Raw genomic sequence first — 26,231 nt, forward strand, 5'->3', positions numbered from 1 at the left:
GGCGCCGCTCGCCGCTGCGGAGCCATCGCGCTGCCGTCGCAGAGCGACGCTCTCGGCCAACCGCGCGCAGCCTGCGAGGGGAGCAGGGGAGAGCAATCCGCCGCCGAGCGGCGCTGCCTCAGAGGGGCAGGCAGGAGCAATCCATTACAGAGCCAGGACGTGGAGGCCCCACGGAGCACCGCGGCCGCAGCGGCGCGAGGGGCCTGAGCGCTGTGCGCCGCAGCTGCCTGTGAGAGGCGGCAGGAGCCGCTCTCCAGACCAGAGCAATCCATGCCGGCGGCGCTCGCTCGCTGGGCGGCGGCGGGCATGGAGGCGAGCGGGCTGAGGAGGCGCCTGGTGCACCTGGACCTCAAGGGCGCGCCGCCCCGCGTCTCCTACGTGGCGGAGGTAAGGGGGCAGCGGGCCGCAGCGGGGGCGGCCCCGGCCGCGGCCCGCCGCCCTACCCTGCCGCCTCCCCTTCCCTCAGGTGCTGCCGCTGCTCCGCGCCCTGGGCGCCACTGGGCTGCTGCTCGAGTACGAGGACGCGTTTCCCTACGCGGGGGCGCTGGGGCCGCTGCGGGCGCAGCACGCCTACAGGTAGCGCGGCGTTAACGGCCGGGAGCGCCGCGGCGCCGCTGCCCCGTCTGCCTTTCCCCCCTCTCTCTCCGCAGCCCCGAGGAAATCCGGGCGATCCTGAGGCTGGCGAAGGCGCAGGGGCTGGACGTGGTGCCGCTGGTGCAGACCTTCGGTCACATGGAGGTGAGCGCCCGCCGCCGGGGCCCGGGAGGAAACCCCGCGGTTCTGGCCGTCTCCCGCTGCGGCGTTTCGCAGCCGGTGACGATCTGGTCCTCCGTGACGCCCGTCGCAGTGCGGCGTGTGAGGTGGCTGCTTCCCGCTCCCGGCGGGCAGCGCCGAGGCCTGGAGCGAGGATGGGGCTTCGTGTAGCGCGCGCGTGCGGGGCAGCCGCAGGGATGAAGCCGGGCCGCCTGGTGCCGCCGCTGTGCCGACGTCGGCTCTTCCTTCGCGGCCGAGCTGGCGGGATCTCTTCTTTTGGGAAAGTCTCGTCTTAAATCCTGACGCTCCATTTGGTCAAGCCCTTCGGCTGACTATTTCAGACACCGAAGCGATACTGAAGTGTCCGTTCTGCTTGTGTGGCCCCGTGGGGCAGTTAGTGGTTGGTGACCCCAGAGCGCTGTGGAGCAGCAGAGAGGGGTGGCAGCAGGGTGCACCCTAACCTCCCCCTGGGGAGAGGCCTCTTGCTCTCTCCTTTGCRCAGACACAGCCAAAGTCCGCCTCAGGTTTTCGCTGTGTAACTATTAGCATTCTGGTGACACGGGAGGATCCTGCAGTTGCCTTCACTTTGCAATTGGTCCATGAGCTCTCCTTTCCCTTACAGTTTGTACTGAAGCACAAAGAGTTCTCTCATCTCCGGGAGGTGAAGACATTTCCCAACGCCCTCAACCCACACAAAGAGGAGTCCCGGGCGCTGGTCAAAGCCATGATTGACCATGTCATGGCGCTGCATGAAGACTTAAAATGGTTTCATATAGGATGTGATGAGGTGGGATTTTTCTTGAGGCAGGAATTTCTTTTGTGAGGAATGAGGATGAGGGTCTGAGGCTCCTGTGTTTCAGTGGTGCTCAGGACGTGTTTGGGTGGAATTTTGGAGACAGAAGACATCAACTTCAAAGAAGCCAATGTAGAAAAGTCTTTTCAGCACCTAATGATTCCAGCATACAAGATTCTATTGATCTGACTGCTATAAACCCAAAGTATTAAATGCAGTTTCTTAAAGCTAACTCAGCATTTGGTTTTATGTCAAATGAGAATTTAAACTGAAATATAGATTGGAAATATTCTTTAAGAATCATGTGAGTTTTCATGTAGAATGTTGGCTTATTGTTCTGGACAAATTTTATCTCATTCAGAGTAAGCTCTTTGTGGTGGGAAGTATTTTTGGTTCTTTTAGTAGCCTGTCTCTCTGAGATGGGAAGCCTTGAGCTTTCTCCTTTCTCTGGGTTTCTTAAAGCCATTATTATGGCATGCAGAGCCCTGAAATTCCTTGTGATCACCTTGGCAGTATTGGCATTAGTTCAGCAATTTGAGTCCTGCTGTGTGATAATTACAATGGCAGGGTTAAATAGGGACCTGCCAGCTTTTATAAAGTAAGATATTACCTACATAGAATAAACATGTTTTAGATAAAATCTACTCTAAAACATCAAAGAGTTTCAATGCATGCCCATCTTAACAGGCCCAAATCCTCTATCTGCATGGGACTAAGTACTCTTGGTCATGCTCCCAAGTCAGTTCTAGATTCATGTACAAATTTGCTTTCACAAGACAGGAGCCTCATTTTAGATAATCCAGGATCTCTTGGATTGCTAGAATTCTTGAACCAAGTAAAATTAGTGAGAGCTACTCCCTCAAGGGCAAACTTCCCCAAAACACATCCAGCATGCTTTAATTATTCTTTAGATATTTTAGTTCCTATAGGAAAGTTCCCTTACTTGACACATTTAGTCAGGGCCAGTCTCCCACAAGCTGACAGAGATGCTTGCAATGTCATCAACACCAAGAGATGCTTTGAGATATATCCACACAGTATGTCACATCTGTGCAGTAGTTGGTGAATATTGTATGATTCCATGACACTGTCAAATTTGATTCCCCTTAATCCTCACTTCTTGTATAGGAATATTTGCTTGGTATTTCAGGTCTACTACCTTGGTGAAGGAGAGGAGTCAAAACAGTGGCTGCAGCAACAAGAGAACACTCCAGAGAAGCTGTGCTTGTCCCACATAAAAGCAGTTGCAAGTTGTCTGGCCTCATCTTATCCCACCGTGACACCTATTGTGTGGGATGATATGCTGAGAGGAATTAGTGAGGAAGCATTGTCAGGTGTGTGATCAGTGATGGGGTGAGTCAGTCTTTTTTTTTTTTTTTTTAGCATACAAAAAAGTTTACACAAGCGTTTGAAACAGATTTGCTGGCAGCTAAAAATAATGAAAAAACAAATCTAAGGATAGCTGAGATATGGTCCATGAGACTAGAAAGTGGAGACACGTATTTAGTCCTTGGCTTTGTCACAGACTTTCTTTGTCACCATGGGCAAGTCTCATAATGCATGTGCTTTAGTTTTCCAGTTGGTAATACATAGGTGACAAACCTAAGATAAGTCATCATGGGGGGATTTTGCCATAAATTCTACTTCCTCTATCCATAAAAAAAAAAAAAAAAGTATTTGTGGTCTCAGCCTAAGCTTCTAAGCTTCTCACCACTTTCTGAGGTTAGTTGTTGCTCTGTGCAGCAGCAGCTGTGTTCCAGTGGTGCAGATTCACGAGGAGAAGCTGTCACCTTGCATCTTTGACAGTGTAGTTGATCACAGTGCACATCATGAGGATCTCTCAACACTGAATTGTGGGATAGCTCCATGACCTTGATACTCGTAAGCCTTGTCTGTTGAAAAATAGGCAAGTACTGCTAAAATTTGAGTAGTCCTAGTAAAATCTTAATAAAGACAGGGTTTCAGCATTTTCAGAGCCACCTTACAGGTCTGCTCTAAACAGATTTATCTACCCATACGGCTGTGAGAGTAGGAAATCATCCAAAAAATGTGGATAGGACCCATGCAGTTTCCACAAGAGAAATACAGCTTCTAGCTCAGTGCACTCTGTTGCCACAGCCAATAACTGACTAAACAAATTAAAATGAGATGCAGTTAAAATACTGAATATCTGCAGTTAAAATACTCAATTTACTACAGTTTCCCCAAGGGTAAAAGTTYCTCATGTTTAAATCTAGTTAGGGAGTTGGTTACAAAGGAACTTGAAGCTAAAGCTCTATCTTCATTTGTACTTTCAAGGCATCTTGAAATGCTAAGTTCTGTGCAGACAATCTCTGCTTTAAAGGATGATTATTTCCTTTGAATTTAGCTGAAATCTTGTGTGTAAAATTTGCAGCTCTAGACCCTTTGGTGTACAGATAGATTCAAAGGACTGAGAATGGGATGGGCTTGGGATGAAGGGGATCTCTGAATTGTCCCTGCTGATCCCCGTGTTAGTGGTTTCAAGGTGTCAAAGGACTTAGTAGCCCCGGCACATGAACTGAATCAGCATGTGCAAAGTCCTGGCCAGGCTGAAAGGGCATGTGGACACTTCAACTGTAGATGAAGAGTTCTAGAGACAAGCCATAAGTAGTTTTAGTTATGTGTTACTGCACCACTAATATTTACTTAGTTCTCACCTTTAACTGGCCGTTTTGCATTACTTAAAAGAATTCTGTTCCTTTCAGAGTCTGGGGTCCCGCAGCTTGTGGAGCCAATGATATGGGACTATGCAGCAGACCTCGATGTGGAGAGCAAAGGTTTGTACTACTTTGCTGAGCTGCTTGGAAAAAGCAAAGCTGTGTTACCTATAGAACAAAATAGCCATAACAAATTAGTATGATTAAAACATACCATAGGTAGACATCTTGTTTGATTTCACATAGTTTTCTCGTCATGTTTCTTCTGTAAAGGATTTTCATTGTCTGCTGCTCGTTTCTTTAAAAGAGGGCTGTAGAATTGCTGACAGAAGAGTAAGGGATTTTCAGAAGCCGTTTTTTGTATTAACTCATCTCGCATTAAAATCAGTACTGAAATCAGTACTACTGAGCAGATAGCTCAGTACTGAACAGTTCTACAAAGGAAGCTTCAAGGCTTCATACATCTACAGAATTCAAAAGAAAAACTAAAGATTCCCATGAGAGAATGGATCAGCCATCTAATGTATGCAAATACTTATTTGTTGAAACATGAACCAGTTGTCAGATGTTGCATGTGCTCATTACATACCCACTTTTCATAGCATTGCAACAATTTAGCAATTCAAGGGAAATAGAATATAGTACYGGGGCACATGAAAACAGGAGGGCAATAAAACACTGAAATGGGCTTCCAGAGAGGATGTCAAATCTCCATCCTTGGAGATGCTCAAACTCAACTGGACAAGGCCCAGTGCAGCTTGCTGTAACAGGACCTGCTCTGAGCAGGTGGTTGGACTAGATGACCTCTGGAGCTCCTGTCCAACCTATGTGATTCTATGATTAACTATTATCTTAACATTTTAAGCTTCCTTTAGAAGTTTCCAGAGTACTTTTTTTTTTTTTTTTTTTTGAACAAAGTCTGATCAGTCTCTAATCCTTGGAGAAAAAAAAAATAGGTATGCTTTATACTAGTGGAGAAGGGGGTGATCTTCTACAGACTCAGTCCACAGGTATTTTCCAAGAAATCAGCTCTGCAACTCTTACCATGTGAGAATTTTTGTGAACTACCCCTTTAAGGCAGCAGATACAGGTACAGCCCCTGATGAAATACTTTAAGAACCAGACTCTAATTTCTACAGAGAAGTGAAGGAGAGTTGCCTGCCTCTCTTAAAGCTTATAATGCATATAATGTGTATTATCAGCAAAAATGACCCAGTTGCTCCCATGCCAGGAAGCCTCATGGCTCCCTCTCCAACAGARGAGTTCCAAGCTCAGAATTCCTTTAATTGGAGCATTACAGTCTAGGCTGAAAATGAAGAAAAACTTGTGCTGTAAGTGTTCTCTTGTGTCTTATTTCAGTGCTTCTCATAGAGAAGTATCGTAGATGTGGCTTCTCCAAGGTGTGGTTTGCTAGTGCTTTCAAAGGAGCTACAGGAGTGAATCAGTCTCTAACTCTTATAGGACATCACTTAAAAAACCATCTTCAATGGCTGAAAGTGGCAAGCAATAGCCCTGCTGATGTGCTTCAAGGTATCGCGCTGACTGGCTGGCAAAGGTAAGGAGCATCTTTTTAAATGTTTCCAAGAATTACATGGAAGCAAATTTCTGCTCAAAAACTCCAAAAGAAGTGCAAGGAGGCTGGGGATTCTCATGGGAACTTTGCAATCCTGCACCCTCTACTGTTGGTTACTGCTGGGCCTCACCCAGCTGACTGAGTATAAATGGTAGATTCCCAAGTTCCATTCAACCCCTGCTACAGCATTAATCAGCAGGCACCAACAATAGTGGATTGGATTTGAAGGCTTGACTGCACTTTGTGCAACCCTGGACTGCTTTTAGATGCCTGTATGACTGTTTTTAATCCACACAAGTTATGTTGTTTATGTAATACCCTGACTCTTAACTTTCAGAGGAACAAGTAAAAACAGTGCATGAAATATTAAAAAAAAAAAAAGTTTCAGCTCAGGTGCAGAAGATCTTTCAAGTGCTTGTACACTGGCTGTACAGGACCAGAGAATTTAAACACAATTTGGACTACACACACTCTTGCAGCCCTGTTGAATCCTTAAAATGAATATCCAGCAGTATTTCTGAGTAGCTCCTTCCAGTACCTAATTATGCCCAAGAAAATGAAAGGCATAGTCAATGCAATACCTGGCTTATATCTGAATGTCTTATGTGGATTTGAATAGAATGAAGTTCCATGAGAGGGAAGAGTTTATCAAAGAAAGAAAGGAGTAAAAGATTTTTATGTAAGTCAAGTGGTCTAAGAGAAGACCAGAGAACTGGATTCCAATTTCTGACCCTAATTTGGCTCAAGTAGGTCTTTTGTTTTGGAATTTGTTCTCATTAGTTAAACAGGAATGCTGAGCCTTTAAGAAGTAGAAAGGTACCTTCTCTGAGAGAGAAACTGATGTCTCTCTGACTTTTAGTGATTGAACTATTAACACTTTAATAGCAAAATGTCTAATTAATTAATGTTCTCTTATTTAGGTATGATCACTTCTCTGTTTTGTGTGAGCTCTTCCCTGTGGGGATTCCATCGCTGGCTATATGCCTGCAGGCACTACAGAATGGTACATAATGACAATTTTATTCTCTGAGCTAATGCCTAGACCAAAAGAGTGAAGTGGCCTAGCCCCAAGGGTAGCATAGGCTTATTACATTTTCAAATTGTTCAACTGATCATGGCCTGAATTACAAACAATAAATTGTACATCTGGCATGACTCAGATGATGGCAACTGCCATATTTGCAATATGGGAGGGGGAAAGCCTTGTAGCCTATGTATTTAAAAATAGCCATATTATTGTTATAATGTCTTAACCTGCAGATGGTCACAAACTTCCTTATGCTTATGAAGCTGACTTGACACATTGCCAGTACATAAGTGAGACTAATTACATTCAGATTTAGATCTTGTTTACATGGAAAAGTTGTCATTTTAACCTATTTTCTAAAAACTGATACAGGATGCAAGTATACTGTCTGGTAAATACTTCCTGTAGTTTCTGGTTTCTTTCCAGGCAGTTGCTAATATATTTTGCATTTCTTCTTTTCAAAATAAAGACAGCTTGTTTATTTTTAAACAAGGCACAAAAATATTAAGTACTCTGAACAAGAAGCTCATAGCTAGAAAGTGCTTTAGCTAGCCCAAGTAATCTGTGAATGATGTTTAAGGTGCCATCCCCAACTATCCCCATATGTCCTTTCCTCCCCCCCCCCCCATCCCAGCAGTTCTTTCCTTGGTCTGCTTCCTTTTTTACTCTGTAAAAAAATCTTCATCCAGGGAGAAGAACTAGGCCAATACCAAGTACTCTAACCAAAATGCTCATAAAGAGTATTTTTCTGATTAGGCTCCTTTTACATACTTCCRCTGTCTTCTGCCCAGGTGGCTATTCTGAAAAGGTTAAAGAAAATGTGGAAAAGCTCCTGGGAATGTCTAATCTGGAAACTGATACTTTCATGAGGTAAACTGCCAGCTGCTGCATTCAGATGCTTTTTATTACATGGTACATTCAGAAACTAATGGATTTTGTTTGGACAGCACAAGTTTGGGGACCTTTCCAGGGAGCAATATCCTCACACTTGTGACGCAAGTTAGTTTCTACCTCAGATCATCAGTGGATGAACTTCTTGAAAGGAACAGGTAATAAGATTTATATTGATTCTCTTGCTTTTTACCAGAGCGTGGGGACTATATATTACAGAAGTGAGGATATGCATTCAAGTAAATCCAGCAAGGTGCTTAGTCATTTAGCCAATCAAACTCCCCATTTCAAGTATCACATCTCTGTATACTGACACCTCAGCAGAACTTAGTATTTAGATGCAAATTCAGCAAATTATTTAAGCAGAATTCCTAAACACTATGTGCTGTCTTAATTCTTGAAATAAGTTCCTTGGTGAGTTAAGCCTTACTGGAAGCAAAAATACAGTTTTACTTACTCCTTAGGAATTATCTGTATCAGTGTCAGAGAAGTCCAGCTAAAGCTCTATCACCTCCCTGTCAGCCTACAAACATTTATATCACTGCTGTTCCAAAAATGTTCATACTGACATCCATTTTCAGGTATGTCACAGGCTGGTTCAGTCCCTACCACAGAAAGAGGAAAATGGTTCACCCTATAATAATGCATCACTTTCAGCCAGATGCAATAAGGTAATGCCACTTATTTTGCATTATAGGGGAAATAAACTTTGTCATAATTTAGACATTCAAGTACATATAGCTTTGAGTTCTTGCCTCTTTCCGCAGTTAATATTTCAGCAGCATCACTGGAAAAAAAAAATCACTATGAAGTTATGCAGTTTAAAAGAACAACACGTTCAATCTTTGTCTGAATTCCATTGAACAAATTCATAGAATACAAGTACAAAATTGGTCTCTGGAAAGCTTTCCCTTGTATATGTAGTTACTCCTATACAGATACAATACATCTTACAGAAGTCATTAGCCTCAGCATAGGAGCACACCATGGGCCAGGTTCCAAGCAGGGCTTATAAAACACAGATCCATTTCCCCTGCTCCCAGTCACTGCATATGCTCTTCAAAATTTGTCCTAGAGATAATRCTGATTCATGCTAAGTGGCTAATCTATATGTTTCTGCTGCACAGACTCCTGCTGATAAATTTGGATTTAATTTAAAATTCCTAGCTAGACCCACAGCAGGTTTCAGTTAGACTTTAAAGAAAAAGTATGTAGTCTTTTGAACTCATGTTTCTGCACTTTAAAAGTTATTACATAAGAAAAGTGCCAAGATTAATGGTACCCAGAAACACAAACAGCAAATAAAAAGCATCAACCTTCTGCCATCAGCAGAGGGCAGAGTCCTTTAACCTCCTGTAATAGTTGCTTCTTTTCTTGTAAAGTAGTTTTGAAGGACTGTCGTCCCTTCAAAAGGCCCAGTAGCTAGTCCTTCCTCGAGGCAGAGCTTACCTGCAAATGCAATTATTGGCCAACATGCTTGGTGCCTTGTATGCTGTGGCACCCTATGCTCACTTCTTCCTTCTGATTTTTGCTTAGTCTTCTATCCAAGTGGAATGCTGTGGTGCAAGATCTCCAAGCAGCCATGGAGCAAGTTTTCCACAAGTGTACTATAGATGAGTGGATGGAGGAGAACGTCCACCCCAGCCTACAAAAGCTGCAGCAAGTGGTGGATGATTTAGATAAAGCAATAAAAGCTCAAAATTAGGAGTGTTCTAATTGCAGTCTGTCTTACTCTATTGGGAACTTAGCTAGTGGAAATCTGCAGCTAATCAAAGTTTGTCATCTTAAGAGTTGAAGCAACAACTGTCGTTAAACAAAGGTGACCTGAAGGCATAAAAGAATGTTAGTGAAATAGGCTTCAGTTTTTTATATTTTCTCCTCTAACACTGAGTCTTAAATCACCTGCCCTGTAAATAATCAGATCTGGTCCCCTATGCAACAGCAAGGAGGAGTGAGGCAGAGCTCAGCTCTTTGGTAAGACAGGAGAAAAATAACACATTTTTTCCAGATTTTGTATTTGTGGTAATATGCATTTTCTTATGTAACARTGACCTGGAGAAATTCCCAAGAAGTTCTAGTCAGTGGCCAGCATGTGCTGTCCTTACAACTTCCATAAGAGTTAGAAAGATTTAGAATATTTTGCATGTGTTTTAGGTTTTTAATCACATTCTCATATCTCTATCAGCTATGTTCAGAGATGTGTCCTACCATAGCATCTCAACAAGTCCTTCAGCAGCACATAGCAGTGGATTTGTTCCAGATCAGACTTTTCAGTTTTTGAAATATATAAAACCGTCAGTCCTAAATCCAGCTTTGAATAAATTCAGATCAGGAGATGAACATCCTTGCTCAGACTTCTTCAAAAAGCCAGAATTGCTGCATAGGTGCTCACTAAATTAGGGGAAGTACAAAGAGGACCAGTACCATCACAGTACACAGCATGACAGAACTTCAGAAAAGGAACTTGTTACCAATAGTTAAGATGAGTTTGAGGAAAAACTGCCTTAACACATTGGGCTTCTTGACATTTTACTAAACCTCGTCTAAGCTAAGCGTAGTTTCACGCCCACAGAGAAGCACCATCCAAATCACTTAAGGCATATACTAACTTAGCTATGCAACATCTGACCAGAACTACAGCTTCTTCCATATTTGAAGCGAATCTAAAGTCTACTGAATTTCAAGGAAAAATGCTAAAGTTTCATTCTGCTTTTGTGTTGAACATTTAATAATCTATAGCAATACCATTGAGATGATCACTGCAAGGGAAAATAAATCTCATCTGCTTTGTCTATTACTTTCTTGAAAGTCTTCTGTGTACGAAGCACACATATGGACGTTTTCTTGAAACAATTTGTTTTAACATTAGTATAGATCTAGCTACTGAAAGTACAAGTACAGTATAAGACAAATCTTTAACTGCTGTTATATGAGGAAAAGCTACAAGAGTTAACTCCATATGCAGATTTTTAATTAACAAAAATTGATTGCCATGTACATGTTAAAGTCACATGCCTTGGGACTAAATAGTTCACATACCTTGAACTAAACAAGATCTTAGTTTATTTTACCATAATAAATCCTTTAATATTCAAAATACAGTATCTATTTGAAACTTGCCCTTGTTTTGCATGTGGCTTGTCAGTTTGGTTTAAAGTAGAAAAAAATGTTTAAGTATATTTACCAGTGAAGAGTCACTTAGTAGCTTATGTGAAAACAAGACAACTCAGGCTTCTGGGCTGCTGTAAAAGMAAGCAGGGTCAGTAATAGGTTAGGTATTTGGGTTTCCTTCCTCTGTCCTCACCCCCAATAACTCCTTCAATAGGCCTGTACCAAGTGGTAGTTTGGACAGACATCAGTATTTCTATACATTTTAATAAGGACAAACAAAAAAAAAAGACTACATTGACACAGAACAAGCCAAAGTTGATTTTATTGATGGTCTTTTTTTTTAATAATATAGGAGGCCTTGCTAAAATTCTACTTGCAATATTAAAGTACAAAAGTAATTTCTAGACATTTTCTAGAAGTATTTTTGCCTCTGAGCAATCTACTACAGTGTCAGAACTAGCGCTCGTCATTTAGTACGTAAGCCAGCTTGGTTTTTGACATCTATGTAACTTCATAAATACAGCACAGAAGTCAGATCTCAGCTATACAGTATAAATACTTTGGTTTACTTTGAGATTTACACAATTGATACTAGTTACTGAAACAAGTAACATTTTGGGAAATAACAGAACCTTGGATTATGGCTTAGATTATGTAACTTTCTCCCTTTGTACAATATTCAGTCTAGCTTTTTTCAGTATGAGAACTAAAACCATGATCACATCAAACTGCATACACTGAGTAATTTCAAACGTGCATAAAAGTTTAAGAAGTTGAAGCATCTGCCAAATGATACTCATGATACAGTTGTAAAGGACATAATGGAAAAATGTATGGGGAAACAGGGATGAATCTAATTTAAGGTCAGTTATAAAGGTTTTCAAATCATATTTATAAATAAGTCATATATAAGCTACAGCTGTCTAGACTCAGGTTATTAGACAGCCTGAGATGTAAAAAGCTAAGCAAGTAACTCTCCAGTAATACTTTTAGAAAAGCATCTAATTTCCTAGCCAAAACTAGTCTTTCATTCATCATTCCTTTTAGTACAAGCCACTTTACATCAGGTGCCCCAAAGGCTACATTTACTGGGCTTTTTAATATGCTAGGCCCAACAGAAGTGGGGGAAAATATCACTGCTCCAAAATGTCTTCAGCAAAACAGTGAAAAGTGACAAGAAAAGAGGAGCTGAAAGAGGATTAATGGAAAGAGGTAAGAACAGAACCTATCTGCTATTCTAAACATTTCCTTCATTCTGCATCAGATCACTGATGAGTCTGCAAACATTGCTGGAGCCAAATGTTAACTGCAATCTGCAAGTTAATTTTCAATACACATGGTTACTGTAAAACAAAAATCTGGATACATYTTCCAACTACAAAAGACAAAAAGTTTTTGAAGACAGGAAGCTCAAAACCTGGAGCAGGAGAAATAACACCAAATTGTGATACACATGCATGTATGGCATCCAAGTACCAAGTTTATGAAGTTCTTTACCTACACTGTAGGTCAGTATCACTATATATTGAGGTCCTAGTTGTACATATCAAGCCAGTTGTGTCCAGCATATGGCCTGCAGGTAGAATCCAGAGCATTTCAGGAATTTACTCAGTCCCCTTCATATTAGCTCATTCTACAGAACTCAGGTTCTCATTTGAAATAATTCTAATTTTTATGGCAACAAAGAGCCACCAAATGCAAAGTGGAAACACTACAAGAGAGGATTATACCAGCTGTTGTAACTGCAAGGCTGAGACTTTAAAATATTTTCCTATACACACAGTGCATTCCAGCATGCATCACTGACTACCCATTATCAGCAGAAAATTCGCTATGCCTTGAGGGGGTGGGAAGCACTATATAAGATCTTTGAGGAGCTGATCCTATCCTTGGACATCAACTAACTTATTCCACAGAATGTATTTCAGACTATGATACATCTTAGCATAAGTCATTCCACTTTCTTGTGATTCTGAATCTTATTTACATTTCTGTTTTAGTCTTTTTATGATCGCATTTCATGATACATCAGAAGTATGTACATTACTAACAGATCATGAATGTACAGCAAGTTGGATGCACAAAAAAGCTCAGCAGAAACAGGGGAGGATGATGCAATGTAGGGTTAGGTCAATAAAAAAAGCCTTTATTAAACTTTTTTAATGGGAAAAAACACAACATTGTTTGTATCTTCCATGTGGTGTTAGCTCTCATGGAAATACAGCAGCAGCCCAGTATAGCCAAGATTGATTGCAAGTAGTTTTATCTGTGTTTTATTGATTTATGGTCAAATCTGGGCTCAGAATTTCAAAGTACCATGCACAGCCCTACTATGTCTTTCCTCCAAATATCCTTGCTACAAAGAAGGAAGCATCTGCAGGTTGATCCTCTGTATTCACATTATACACCTTAATTTTTACAGTACCAGAATACCTTAGAGCACTTCCGAGGGGTGAAAAACAGTTCTCCAAATTCCCAGTSTCATTCTCTCTCCAAAAACAGTTTTATCTAGGATGTGTATTAGGGCAGATTTAAAGATCTCTCCAGTGTTGCACCCAGTGCAGTTTTTTCAAAAAACAGGTTTGATGATTATATTTAATTAACTGCAACCTAATTTTTCCCATATTAGTACATGGCAGTTTCCCAATTCTAGCTGATGCGGGCAGAGACCAAAAGCCATGTAATTAGCCAACCAATTCAGAGGACTTCACAAGCACATCCATCAGCAGATGCCTGCTTTGATGCCTGCCACAGTTACAAATCTCTTGTCTAACAATAATAGACCTGCTTCTGTGCTGCAGTCAAGCTGCACGAACAGTTATCTTCATGTTACAACTCACCATTTCAAACCAACAGTAAGAACATGTTTGTCTCACAGCTGTTCACATACTAGGTCTAAATGGCTGGAAGTGAAATCTTAGTGCAGTCTGTTCTTTGGTCAGATAAGCATGTGCTCAGTTTCAGTTAGGGCTGGAATGTACAACATTTTACAGGATCTAGCTTCTACTGAAATCACTTCACAGATTTCACTTCTTTAGAGGTAGAGGGCTTTGAAACAGGAATACAGGTTCCTGTAAGCCCAGAAGAGACAGCTGCCAGAAGACGTTTACTCCTGAGCAAGTCTGAAGGCAGATCACCTAGTTACCTCGTACCCCATTCAGATCTCCTAGATCAAACTGTATAAACATTTTTCTAATTCGGGTCTTAACACCATACAATTCATTAACACCACTAGGTGAACTTTAATGCAAGCAGTTTTAGCATGTTGAAGGATTTTTCAGCTCTTTAAAACTTTTTTCCCTCATAGTAATAACATGTTGATATAAGCATGATGAAGTTTTAGTTCTAGACAAAACATGTTGACTAACAGAGGTAGCTTTACTTCTTTAAAAATATTTATCTTGGAAAAATCATACTATTTTTTAACCATTTGTAAAACCATAGGGCAGAATGGAGGATGCTACACACATCTGGAATAATACCTGGGCACAAGTCTGACATTGGAACTATCCCAGCTATCTTAACAAAAATAAAGTTTTTATTTAGCACTTCAGTACAATCTAAAGCAGGAAATACTAAACAAGTCTAGGCTGCCATGTTGTTGGACATGAGTACCTTCCCTACCTAAAATAACAGATTTGCTTTTTCCCCCACCCATCTTTCTAAATAGGCAGTTAAAATGGTAAATGTTGAAGTCCAGAATTAGGCTATTCCATTTAGGGGTAGCCTATGCCCAGAAGTTAAGCAGAACAGGATTAAAATAGAACATGTCAAAGCTGCTGAATGATCCCTATGTTCATTTTTCATTTATTATTTATGGCTCCTTGGCAAGTCCAGGAGAAATAAGACCACATAACAAATTGACCAGCCTGATATTTAAAGTTCCAGACAGTTACTTTCAAACTTTGATTTCCAATGGTCTCTAATGGCAAGTCAGTAGTAAAGACTGTAACAAAAGTGCCCTTATCCTGCATCAACTTATTGCATATATTAAACTGCTTAAAACCAAGTTAGCAATATTCAGTCATTTATATTATTTCAAAGAAAAAATAAAAATCACTGTTATGAGTTACAAATTCATCTCTTCTACATTTCATATACTGTACCTGCAGCAGATGTGTGATAACTGGAAGTTTACACATGTATCTCCACCTCATTAATGGGAAAGCAATAAATGACTTCAAACCAATTCATTACTAAACAGTTATTCCTAGATGAGCTGATGAAGTTCAAAGGTCAGCACTGGCCCCAACCAGGTACTAAGTCAAAGGAACAAATAAAACAGAATTTGCTTTGGACTCTACAAAGGCCATATTTGGAATGGAGGGGGTGTGCGGAAATTCGAAGCAGTTTAACACTAAGAGGTGCCTCAAGACAGATTCCTCCCACTGTAAATTCACATGTAGAGAAACGCTCAGCTCAAGATGACAAGGGATTTTTCTCCTGAAGAACAAACAGCACRTTTTCCATATGTTTGAAGGCCTCTGCTTTCTTCAGCTCATGATGACTATTAATACTGATCCTCTGGTTCATCAGCATCACTAGCCTCTGTTTCACTGCTCTGAGAGAGATCATGTTGGCTTTCTACTCTGTCCAGTTCCAGAAAACTAGTGATGAGTTTGGCAACTGCTTCCACATCACTGTTGAAAGGAACAAACAATGTAAGAGTTAGTGGAGTTGTGCCTGTTCTTGTCAGCACCACACTATATTCCCTGAAAATACATTTGTTTGAAGGGCCAGTCAATACATGACATAAATTATTGACAGCACCCCACTTGTAAAGGTGCATCAAGCCAAGCAATTACTTCCATATCAGAACAAGTGGAATCCTTTTCTAACAGTCCCTGCTGCAAAGTTCCTTGTGTGAGCTGCTGCTTTTATCATCAGTACTTAAAAATCCTCAGTTAATTGGTAATTACAATAAGTGTTTGCAAAACAGAATGGAATCAGCCCTCTCTGCCACTGCACAGCTGAGCCAGTGAAGCCAGTTACAGTGGACGTGGTTCTGACAGCTCCAACTTCAAAGCAGCCAGAGCAGCAATTGCTGGGAGCATCAGTGCAGAGAAATAGGCTCTGATCAGCTCTCCTGGCAGAAGATTCAACTGACACCAATCCCTCCCCCCTGCAGCTTGTCACTACCTTCTCTTCTGGAGCATATCCTCCCTTTTAGAGCTGCTCACATGAACACACCTCAGTCTATTTCAGGGAAAACATCCTCAGTCATTTGGGTATTCTATTAAAGTTCTTCAGCAGAATTTCTTTGGCTAACAGCTCAGTTCAGCTGGAACAGCTTAGTTCACAGCCTGATTGGTGCGGTAACTTTCAATAGAGAAGTGGTGAGTACTGGCTAAAGGTAGTCATATCTTTCACCAGTGCATCTAGATCTGAAGAGAGACATCTACCACTACCTAGGTGTACTTAAAAGCAAGAGGTGCTATTACTGCTGGGTTTTCAACATACTTCCTGCTCTACTGAACACTTCTCATTTAAGATCTACCTTTGTTCAGATGCTCTGAAATCTTCCATTATGTTCAAGTAGCTGATGTAGTGTCCAATGCTGGTACACCTAAAGTTCTCAGCATATTGTGATTTCATAGTTTCACTTTTTTACTCAGACTGTCTTTAGGACAAGCATAGGCTAGTTATATCTCTAATATGCAACTCAGTCAGTAATATAAATAGCAAAAATAAGAACCATTGTGATCGAATTAGAGTAAATGCTGGATTAAAGGAGTCTTAGATCTCTAAATATGATCAGTTTCCTGATGAAGGCTGTGTTATTCACAAGTGTCTGTGATTCAAATCATGCGAGGTTAAAAAAAAAAAGATATAACTCCTTGCGTTATTCAGTAAGTACAGAAATGGAGCTAAGATGGTTCTCCCAATAGTTGGCAATTACTGACTCACATGATTGGTATTTCCTACCTTACATATTACAATTAAAAAACAAAAAGTCTACACAGCACCTTCTACAGCCCAACACTGCACTTTGAGTCAGTGGGTGTGAAAATCCAGTGACAAATCGTAGCACAACCAGGTAACCCTTCCCAAAATAACGCACAGTCTCCTCTTCCACATTCACATCTCTGATCTCATGGAGCAGAGCCACTACTGTAAACAGACAGGAAGAACAGAAGACATTATTAGCATTGCAGTAAGCTCCCAGCACTACTACTGCTAGTGGCTCGTGTGACTGGAAGTCTACGCTCCCCTTCCCTGAGTAGCTTCAGAACTATTGCTCTGATCCCATACAACAGGGGCAATCTTGCAATGGCAAACAATTGCTGATCAACTCTGGCAAGACAAATAAGGAGGGAAGATAGCACGTACCAGCTGATATAGTCTGCCCTAGCGAACAAGTTATACTGCCTCACAGAAACTGGGGACCATAGTTTACTATTTACATTTCCCACCTATTTTAATTAGTTTTAACTATTTATCTGTACAAGTAGGCAAACAGTTGTTAAGTTTAGATTGAACAAATATTGAAAAATGTCACTGTTCATATCAGAGCATCTGTTAAGCTTGGCATCCCCACATTAACTGTCCTTGAAACAGAGCAAATACCAAATCTCTCAGGAAGCCATATGCTCAGCTCCAACATATGAACATACTCTAGAGTTGGTTTGATTTAGACTATCAAGTAGAGCAAAGTCTCTGACATTGAAGAGGATCCTACTGCAGTTTGCAATGGAGCTCCTGTCTCTCAGTGACTTCAAACAAGTCACATAATACACTTCATTCAACTTCTGTCACTCCATCAGGAAGCTCAACAGAAACAAGATAACACATTAAGCTGGGCCTACTGACTATGCTGTTTTAAATGGACATTAGCATTTCATATGCTTTATTTCCAGAATAGTCAAGAGGGTTCATTTTTTAAACTTTATATTAAGTAAGCATACTACCAATGCACTTTTTTCTGGAGTATGATATAATTTTATATCTATCCAGTGCTTAATATAAAACTAAAGCTAAGACTGCCTTGAAGATTAACAAACCAGTATGATAGATTAATAGAGAGCACAATACAGAAGGCAAAAAAGTAACCTACAGCAACCACAGAGGCACTTAGTGATTTAGGGCTGTAGCTGTCCAAGATTTTAACAATCCACAGCAGTCTGTCTTTTAGATTTCCAGCAGTAAAGAATAAGCTACAGTTGAGACAGGCTTATTGAAAGCAGTCCTCTCCAATGCAGACTCCAAGATCTGGAATACATCCTCTTCTCCAGCATAAGAAAACCTTGACTCAGTTTCCCTGCTTTTGATTTCTGATACAAAAGTTTATGAAAAACAGCCCTATCAGGTCTTTATTTCCCTCCTTCATCTAATCTGTTCTAGAACTCGAGACAGAAACAACTGTGCTGTGTAAAGGGATAAGACCCATTCAGGAGTTGGGCTTTTGGTTCAGGTTCCCTCATTCAAAGGGACCTTGACAGGCTGGAGAAGGGGGCAGACAGGAATCTCATGAAGTTCAAAGGGAAATACGAAGTTGTGCACCTGGGGAGGAATGACCCCATGTAGCAGTACAGGCTGGGGACTCACCAGTTGGAAAGCAGCTCTGAAGAAAAGGACCTGAGGTCCACCTGTCCTGGTGGACAAGCTGAACATGAGCCAGCAACACACCCTTGCGGCAAAGGCAGCCAGCAACATCTTGGGCTGCATTAGGAAGCGCACTGCCAGCAGCTCGAGGGAGGCAGTTATTCCCCTCTATTCAGCACTGGTGAGACCACATCTGGAGTACTGTGCCCAGTTCTGAGCTCCCCAGTATGGGAAGGACATGGACATAATGGAGTGAGTCCACCAAAGGGCCACTAAGATGAAGGGCTTGGGAGGCTATGGGAGGCTGAGAGAGATTAAATTGTTTAGCCTGGAGAAGAGAAGGCTGAGGGGGCAATCTTATGAATGTGTATAAATACCAGACGGGAGGACGTAAAGAGGCTTGAGTCAGGCTCTTCTCAGTGGCACCCAGTGACAGGCAAGAGGCAGGGGGCACAAATTGAAATACAGGAAATTCCACTTAAATATAAAATATATATATGCATGCTATGAGGGTGGTCAAACACTGGAACAGGTTGCCCAGAGAGATTGTGGAGTCTGTCCTTGGAGCTATTCAAGACTCAACCAGACAAGGCCCCGAGTAACCTGCTCTAGTTGGCCCTGCTGTGAGGAACTCTTTGCTTTGGATTAGGCTACTTCTCTTTGAAATGGGGTGTGTACCACAGGTTAGGAACCCCCGTGTACTATATTGAGCCATACACACATGTACAAGATATATACAGAAGCATAAAACAGGATGGCCACTAACTTTGTAGTTTTCCCATACATCCACCCTCTCCCAAGATCTCAAATTTCTTTCCCAACCTGTCATCAGTACTACAAGATAGATATCCTATGCCAGCAGACACCATACATAAGAATTCACCTGCTACCAAACCCAGATTAGAAGTCAAGTCCCATATCCAAAGTTTCAGGTTTTCACCAGTCCCACTTGCAAAGCAGGCTAGCCAGGGAAATGTTACCATGCATATTAGCATCCCTAAGGGACGGCATGAACTACTATGGAAGACAAACAGTTTGTAAGTCTGGTTATCTTGGATAAAAAAAACAAATAAATTAAAAAATTAACATGATGCATTCAGCACCCTAAACTGAAAAGGCATTTGGCTCCTGAGAGGCAGATGATGCCATCTGCTGCCTGGGAGTGAAACAGATGAAAATGGATGCGACTAATTCAAATGCAGAGCTCTGGAATAGCTTATCAAATGGGCATGTATGCATTTCTTCTGTCTGCCTAGCACACGCCGTTGCTAGTACATATACTGCTCTCTCACCTTGTTCATTGCCTGCCTTTGAGAAGGTCAATATTTTTTTGTAAAGACTGAATGTTTTCAGGCAGATGGTTCCCTTGTTCTTATCAAATATAGCTTCCTGTAAGATTAAAAAAAAATAAAATCAAGACTTTAAGAAACACCATCAATTGCTATGCTTCAAAAGACAAAAGAAAAAACATAATACATGGAAATAATCTTGATAACAAAAATTAATCAACTATTTCAATTAGAGGCATTCCTCTCCTATCATTGGACCATGAAAGTCAAAGTCTTGCTGCTGTTGGCTTTAACAGAGGCTTTACCATATCTCCTTTGTTATTTCCAGAAGCAAGTTAAAGCTTGTTTCATTCTTTATGCAATAAAAACTGCCTGGAATCAGATCTGAACACTAGCCTTCCTGTAACTTTCACTTGTGGCGTATGCTTTTGGCCTACAGCATAAGCATACAGTGAACCTAAGTTCTACTGACACCTTTTGCTAACACAGTGACAGTCACCAACCCCTCCAAGATTCCAGAATTGTACTGTATGGGCCAGGCTTACACAAGATCTAAAACATCCCTGAGGAAAGTCAGCGAGAACAGGAAGTCTCATGTGTGGGTTGCTTATTTTAATAACAACTCAGGTCAATAAAGTGACAAGCCTATATAGTGGGTTACTGTTCTCAGCCTAACTTCCAACAGAAAAACGCCCACAAGATTAGAAACCAGCTTCACAAACACCATTTTTTTCCCCAGTGGAAAAGGGCTGAGTAGCCTGTAACAGGGAGCTACCCTATCTGATGGTTCTTCTGCCATCAGCAGGAGCAGCAAGTACAAGCAGCAAGTTGTAGCAGCTGAACATGCTATTCTTTCTCCTTCTTTTACATATGGGGGGGGGCGGAAAGAATGCCACAAGACAGTTTTGGGCAAGCCTCTCCTTAGGAGAAAAAAAAAAAAAAAAAAGCATACTTATGTTCAGTTTTACTTTTTCCTGCTTTTATTGCAAGAATTGCACTGCCCTTATTAATTCGAGTCCTAATATACCAATTCCAAAGAGTTTCTCAAAACTAACAGCAGAACTTGTCTGCTTGGACTGCACAATATTGAAGCACATCAGACAGCTGAAATCAGCATCTGACAGCTGTTTCTAAACTAGCTCAATGTCACTTCCTGAGTTCAGCGTCTTACCTCCCACTGCTCCAGATTCTGTGCTGCCACAAAGAGACACCCGGCCATATAGAAGAGTTTCCATGCCAAGCTGTCTGAACAAGGCAAATGCACAAGTTTAGAGAGTTTTTTTTCCTTCTTTGATATTCAAGCAGTTATTTTCAAGAGCTACACACTCCCTCTGAAGGCAACAAAAGGAAAAAATGGTTTCTCTGATGCAACATTTTTGTCTTTAATTGCAATGCAAGCTATTTTACTGCGCTTTTATAGCTTTCAAAAAAGGAAAAATTCTTTACTTATTTTCTAGACTCCATCTACACTGGGCTCCAAATCATGCACAGTTATAAGCATGTGTATTACTGGCAAGGTTGAAACACCATTACACATCCTTCCTTCTTCCCTAAAAGCAAAGGCATCTTAAAAAGCATCTGCAAAACATTCTCTCAACCTGCCATCAACCACCAAATATTTGTGCTGCGGAGGACAAGGGTGAGGGACAATGGAAAGCAAGCCACTGAAACAAACACGTTTCTCCATGAAAGGAAGCATTTGGCCCTCTTGACAAACAAACACTTGTATTTTACATCCTGGAAATGTTTACATAGGGCAGCCTGTCTTAACCAATGGTACAGAAGACTGGAAAAAGCAATTTGCTTACTCAGGCTTCTAGTAAAGGCAGAGCAGAATAGTGCTCAGCATTGTTTGAGACAACTTTGCTGCAAAGTCCTAAAAACCACCACCAACAAAAAACACGTTGGCGGATACAGCTTGTGTCTCAAGTAGCTTTCACTGGACTTTGCTCTTAAAATAAACATATATTGACTAAAATTGTAGCATAACCTTACACAGTACTAAGCTTTAAAATTTCAGGCACAAGAAGATGCAGCAAGAGAACTGCAAGACGGCCTGCAGAACAAATTCCATCAAACGAGGGAAGGATAGCTGTCATTTGGTGCAAGCTGCTCAATTTTGGGAGGGGGGAACAGTAGCAGCTATCTGTTCTTTAAAGGTGTTTTTATGAGTAATTTTTGCCAGTGATGATTTARCATTTTCCAGAGAAATAGAGCAATTCCATCAAAGGCAAAGTAATCATTTCATTATGGTGGCACACAATCATTATGTATCTTCCCAGGAGAGTGCGAGGATCAGCTAATCACATTTATAAAAACATACTGAAAGTGCAAAATGCCACAGAGTACTGAGTATCAGTATTAGAAATACTCTTGCAAATTGAAAGGGAAGCTGAGTAAGGACTAGAGAATTAAAGCATGGGTAAGTCTTATGCAGGCAACAGTTGTTACTGAATTCTAATATTTGTGCCACAAGGTGTGACAGGCACTTTTATACAGGCTATGTAATGCTAGACAGAGGCTACAAAGAGGAGTCAACATCACATGAAAGATATCCCAAAAGGAAATAAGCAATTATTCGGAAAATGATAGGCCATTACCTGCACTATAATAAGCAGCAGCCAAACCTATGGAGGCTATTCCTAGAATAAAAGGGGAGAAAATTAGGATACAAACRGGCAACTCAAACCATCCAAAATTCCCTAATGAAACACACATGAATATTCACAAGTCCATTACTTTTCAAAAAGAAGGAACAAATTTGATTGCAACACTGATCATACTGACTTCAGAGAAATCTGTCTGCCTCTTTCATATAATAATCTCCCATTCTGCAGATAAAGAAACAGAAGAGTACGAGGGCTGAGCTCAGAAATAGAAGGTAGTGACAGAACAAGGAACAAAATTTTAGAGCGACTCCCACTCCCTCAAGCATAACCATTTCGCCATACTTCCTCTCACGCCTCGTACAACTTTAAGCATGACAAAAGACTACCAAGATTATTCTTCCCTGAAAGTGCTCTGTGGAACCAAAAGGAAATTGCTGCAATAAAGCTGTGTCAGAAGCTGCTAACTGCTTTCTCCCATTCAGGAGGAAGCTGTGGAAGAGGGCCTCATGACCCAGAGTGACTCTGCTACTGTAAAGAACCTGTCCCATCAATGAGAGTTTGATAAGACTATGTCACTGAAAGCAGTGACAGCACTGCAATGTTATTGCAATGTCATCTACTCCACTGGCAAGCAGGAGATGCCATATTTTTCCTACCAGCTCTCTCAAGGTGGTCCTAATAAATACGACTCCATTTTTTTTCTGCATATGCAGTGAGGTTTAAAAACCACATACCTTTCAGAATATCCTGTCTGACTTCCTATTTCACATATACACAGTGCCCTTAAAAGTTCATTGTCAGACACGTGATAGATCTATCTCCAGCATTGCTTCAGGGCAGTGGCTTTTAAGATTTTTCAATTTCTGAAAACCTAGAGGTTTTCCAATGCAAGTATGGATCCCTTTGGAAATTTCATGTATTCATATTGCTATATGGCATACACTTAACTTTCCTTTCTTGGTCATCTTTCAAGTGTCCCAGGAAAAAAAATCAATCTATGAGCCTCTGAGGTTCTACAGATCAGACTGAAAAATTATCAGTCCTACAGCTGAAACGACCACACTGAGGAAGAGAGTCCAGACTCATTCAGGGGCTATGTTAAGGAAGAAGTTCAAGTCATGATGATTCCCCTTCCTCACAGAAAACCGCCTGAAAGACACGTGCATTTCTTGTTAGAGGCTCTTTCAGGAACTTATTCTGGGACCACTTCCCTTAAAGCAGGCACTGAAATAAACTCAGGAATACTCATGGTCTTACCAACAAAGAGAGACCAAGATCTGATGCCAGGTGACCTCTTCAGATGCAGAAGGAAACTTGTGCGGTTTTCAATCAACATGTACATCTTCAGAAGAAGCTCCCAACTGCCCAGACTCAAAACCCTGCTGGACAAAAAAAATTAAATAAATAAATGAGGAATAAGAATTTAAAATTGTTGCTGACTCCAACTATCTCCAATCCTTATTAARTCTTAAATTAAGCTATAAAAACTGTCCAGGAAAAAAATGTCTTTTTCTCACAGGAAAAAAAAAATGCATACTTTAAAAGTATAAACAAAACAGTCATGTAGAAATCCGCAAAACAAGACAACAGGAATCTAAACTCTCCAAGAAACTTCTCATTTGGGGAGGTAAGAGTCAATCCCTTCCTACCATAAGCAGCCCTATGGAAAGATTTCAGAAGCAAATGTGGAAAACAAGACCCTGGAATAACATTAGGGCTGCATGAATYAGCGACTCTTCAAAAACATAAAACAGCAAGAGCAATGGAAGTTCTTTGACATAGCATTTATTCTGCTAACAGCAATGGTAGCCATAACCGACCAGCCTGGCAGCTGAAGCAGGATACTGAAGCCTTCTACAGTACAGACACCGAGTTTCTCTACAGAGTTGCAGCCTCAGCCCAACAGTGAAGTACCAGTGTCATATGGTGCCRTATAAGGCATTCCCATTTTTCAAGCCAACTCCAGAATAAAACCAAGATTTTCCAGCAACAAGTCTACTTGACTCTCCCCAACAAGACCATGTCCTTCAACCGAGACAGAAAGTAACTGATCAAAAAAATCTGATGAGAGATTAAAAAAGGGTACTAACTGAAAACATGCAGCACTTCTAGCTAGTATTTACAGCATAAAACTATTTGAATTTTGCCATGATTGTGGGCTCCATTCTGCTAATATCTGCACAAGCATAGAAAGTGATTTGTACTAAAGGCATAGCAATAGGCATATGAGGACCCAGCTGATCTTTTCAAAATTAATTATCACCAGAGAAAGAACAAGCTGCTTACTGCTTTCTTCTCTTTCAGCAGACTGATAGAGATGTTTGTCATTATTAATGAAGACCCTAATCTGGCAGAAGTGAGATGAGAAATACAAGCACATGCTAAGTATTGCATCACAATGTTAGCAGGGTATACGTTGACCTTAAAAACAAAATAGGAGAAATCCATGGTTGTATTGCAACCTTTATATTACTTGAGGTAAGGGGTTTTAAGCACACTTCCTCAAGAGAGGGATTTTTAAAAATATCAACTTTCTTGATTGTTGTATGATGAAGCTTAATATTTGTAGCATTCTGAGACAGTAAGTAGCAACTCCTCCTATTGACTTGGTACTTATCGGAAAAAAAAAAAGCCACCAAGCCAGGGATGTAATTTAATCATTAAGTAGCCAGCTCCTCTGCCTGCAGAATCATTAAGCAGGAGCTCAGCATTAAGTAGGTATCACCTGCCTATGTTACAGGCTTCCAGAAGAATGTCCACATTCAACAAGGCTTTAAATAGCCACAGAAAACACTTAGAACGGAGCAGGCCCAGGTGCATCCTGGTTCCAAGAGAACAAGAGTGTGCAATTTTCAGTTCTTTACTCATCTTGCTGTTCCTAGATACTACATGATGCTCCCACAACTCTGCACAGTCTGGCTAGTTTAGATACAAAGCTCCAGGGGGATTTTTTTTGTATTTAATAGAGCAGAGTTAGCCCAAACTTTTAATTTAAATCAAGAATACATACAACTTTGATTTCGATATCTCTTAGAAGCACATCCAAGAGAACGCAAAACAGAAAGAGACAAAGCCACTTGTGCACAAGACACGCTCCGTCTCCTCCGGATGTCAAGAATCAAATTTGGATTTTCAAATGACTGGTGCAAGGTGCTCTCAATACATCCAAAAGTAGCTCTGCATGTACAAAGCCTCCTCCCGCCTACAACCTAGAAAGTGTCAACAAGGTAGCAAATGCATAAAGGTCACTGTAGAAACCTGGCCTTCTTTCAGAAAGGATGCACTCTACTTAAAGTGTAATTCACTTCTGTACATGTTTAGTCCATTAATGTAAACTTCTATATCTTTCCCTCTGCAGTATTCGTTCAGTCATGCAAACGCCAATGTCAGCTTAATTTTGGACACTTGAAGCTAATGGCATACTCCCACAGACGGTTACTTGCAAGATAAGTGCCTCAGAGAATAAAAAAAGCACAGAAGTAGCTTCTTAAAGTCACACATAATAAATTAAGTCTGCTTTTAGAAGCGTGTGAACACAGAAGTTTTGCTAGGACAGTTTTAAGATTACAGAGGAAGATATATTTTTGCTTTACAAACAGCATTAGCAACCCAATTTGTTGGGTTTAACATAAAACGGATCTTCAGAGCCAAAATAAACGCTTATATGCTTCCTCCAAACTATTGCACAAGAACAAGTTATCGAGAGCGTCCTAAAAGCGTCACAACAAAGATGCATCAGGTCAGGGCRACCCACCAGGCTGCCCCGTCTTTACCTCTCCGCTCTGAATCCGCCTCCTGCGGGTCAGAGAAGCACACGGGGCGAGTGCTCCGACATCACACCTCGCTGGGCACCCAGTGGGGGAGGAAAAGACACACAAAAACAACAGCATGCAGAGAACAACGAGCCCGGAGACCGCGCTCCCGCTTCCTGCCGGCGCGGCCCGGGAGGGGGCCTCCCCGCCGCA

General features: G+C 41.2%; 2 protein-coding genes across 13 annotated transcripts in view; one reads left to right on the top strand and one right to left on the bottom strand.

Annotated features, from left to right (window-relative positions):
• Window positions 1-136: 136 nt before the first annotated feature.
• HEXDC (hexosaminidase D) lies at window positions 137-10,802 on the top strand. 4 transcript variants are annotated; one of them, XM_026075704.1, is made up of 12 exons: window positions 138-387; window positions 467-576; window positions 651-738; window positions 1,376-1,540; window positions 2,697-2,880; window positions 4,273-4,344; window positions 5,686-5,779; window positions 6,718-6,800; window positions 7,616-7,694; window positions 7,772-7,873; window positions 8,297-8,386; window positions 9,252-10,801. In XM_026075704.1, exons 1-12 carry the CDS (start codon window positions 271-273, stop codon window positions 9,418-9,420), a joined length of 1,353 nt encoding a protein of 450 aa, XP_025931489.1. In that variant the 5' UTR covers window positions 138-270; the 3' UTR covers window positions 9,421-10,801. The 4 variants fall into 4 exon arrangements, with proteins under 4 accessions (XP_025931490.1, XP_025931489.1, XP_025931488.1 ...); XM_026075703.1 differs by having other exon boundaries at window positions 139-387; window positions 5,584-5,779; window positions 9,252-10,799; XM_026075706.1 differs by lacking the exon at window positions 467-576 and having other exon boundaries at window positions 298-387; window positions 5,584-5,779; window positions 9,252-10,799.
• A 318-nt stretch (window positions 10,803-11,120) lies between these two features.
• The window catches only part of LOC112970859 (cytochrome b-245 chaperone 1), a 20,497-nt gene continuing 5,386 nt past the window's right edge, over window positions 11,121-26,231 (bottom strand). For 2 of the 9 annotated variants that reach the window (XM_026075708.1, XM_026075714.1), the window contains exons 2-8: window positions 26,040-26,110; window positions 23,524-23,645; window positions 22,258-22,299; window positions 20,829-20,902; window positions 19,661-19,757; window positions 16,793-16,937; window positions 11,121-15,466 (exon numbers count right to left, since the gene is read on the bottom strand). In XM_026075708.1, the coding sequence (XP_025931493.1) occupies window positions 15,337-15,466; window positions 16,793-16,937; window positions 19,661-19,757; window positions 20,829-20,902; window positions 22,258-22,299; window positions 23,524-23,608 (573 nt within the window). In that variant the 5' untranslated portion in view covers window positions 23,609-23,645; window positions 26,040-26,110 and the 3' untranslated portion in view covers window positions 11,121-15,336. Of the gene's footprint in view, window positions 15,467-16,792; window positions 16,938-19,660; window positions 19,758-20,828; window positions 20,903-22,257; window positions 22,300-23,523; window positions 23,649-26,039; window positions 26,221-26,231 lie in introns of those variants that run through there. The other 7 variants (XM_026075713.1, XM_026075712.1, XM_026075707.1 and 4 more) reach the window with 5 other exon arrangements.

This window comes from Apteryx rowi, unplaced genomic scaffold, assembly GCF_003343035.1.
Source record: "Apteryx rowi isolate R43461 unplaced genomic scaffold, aptRow1 scaffold_41, whole genome shotgun sequence".
NCBI lineage: Eukaryota > Metazoa > Chordata > Aves > Apterygiformes > Apterygidae > Apteryx > Apteryx rowi.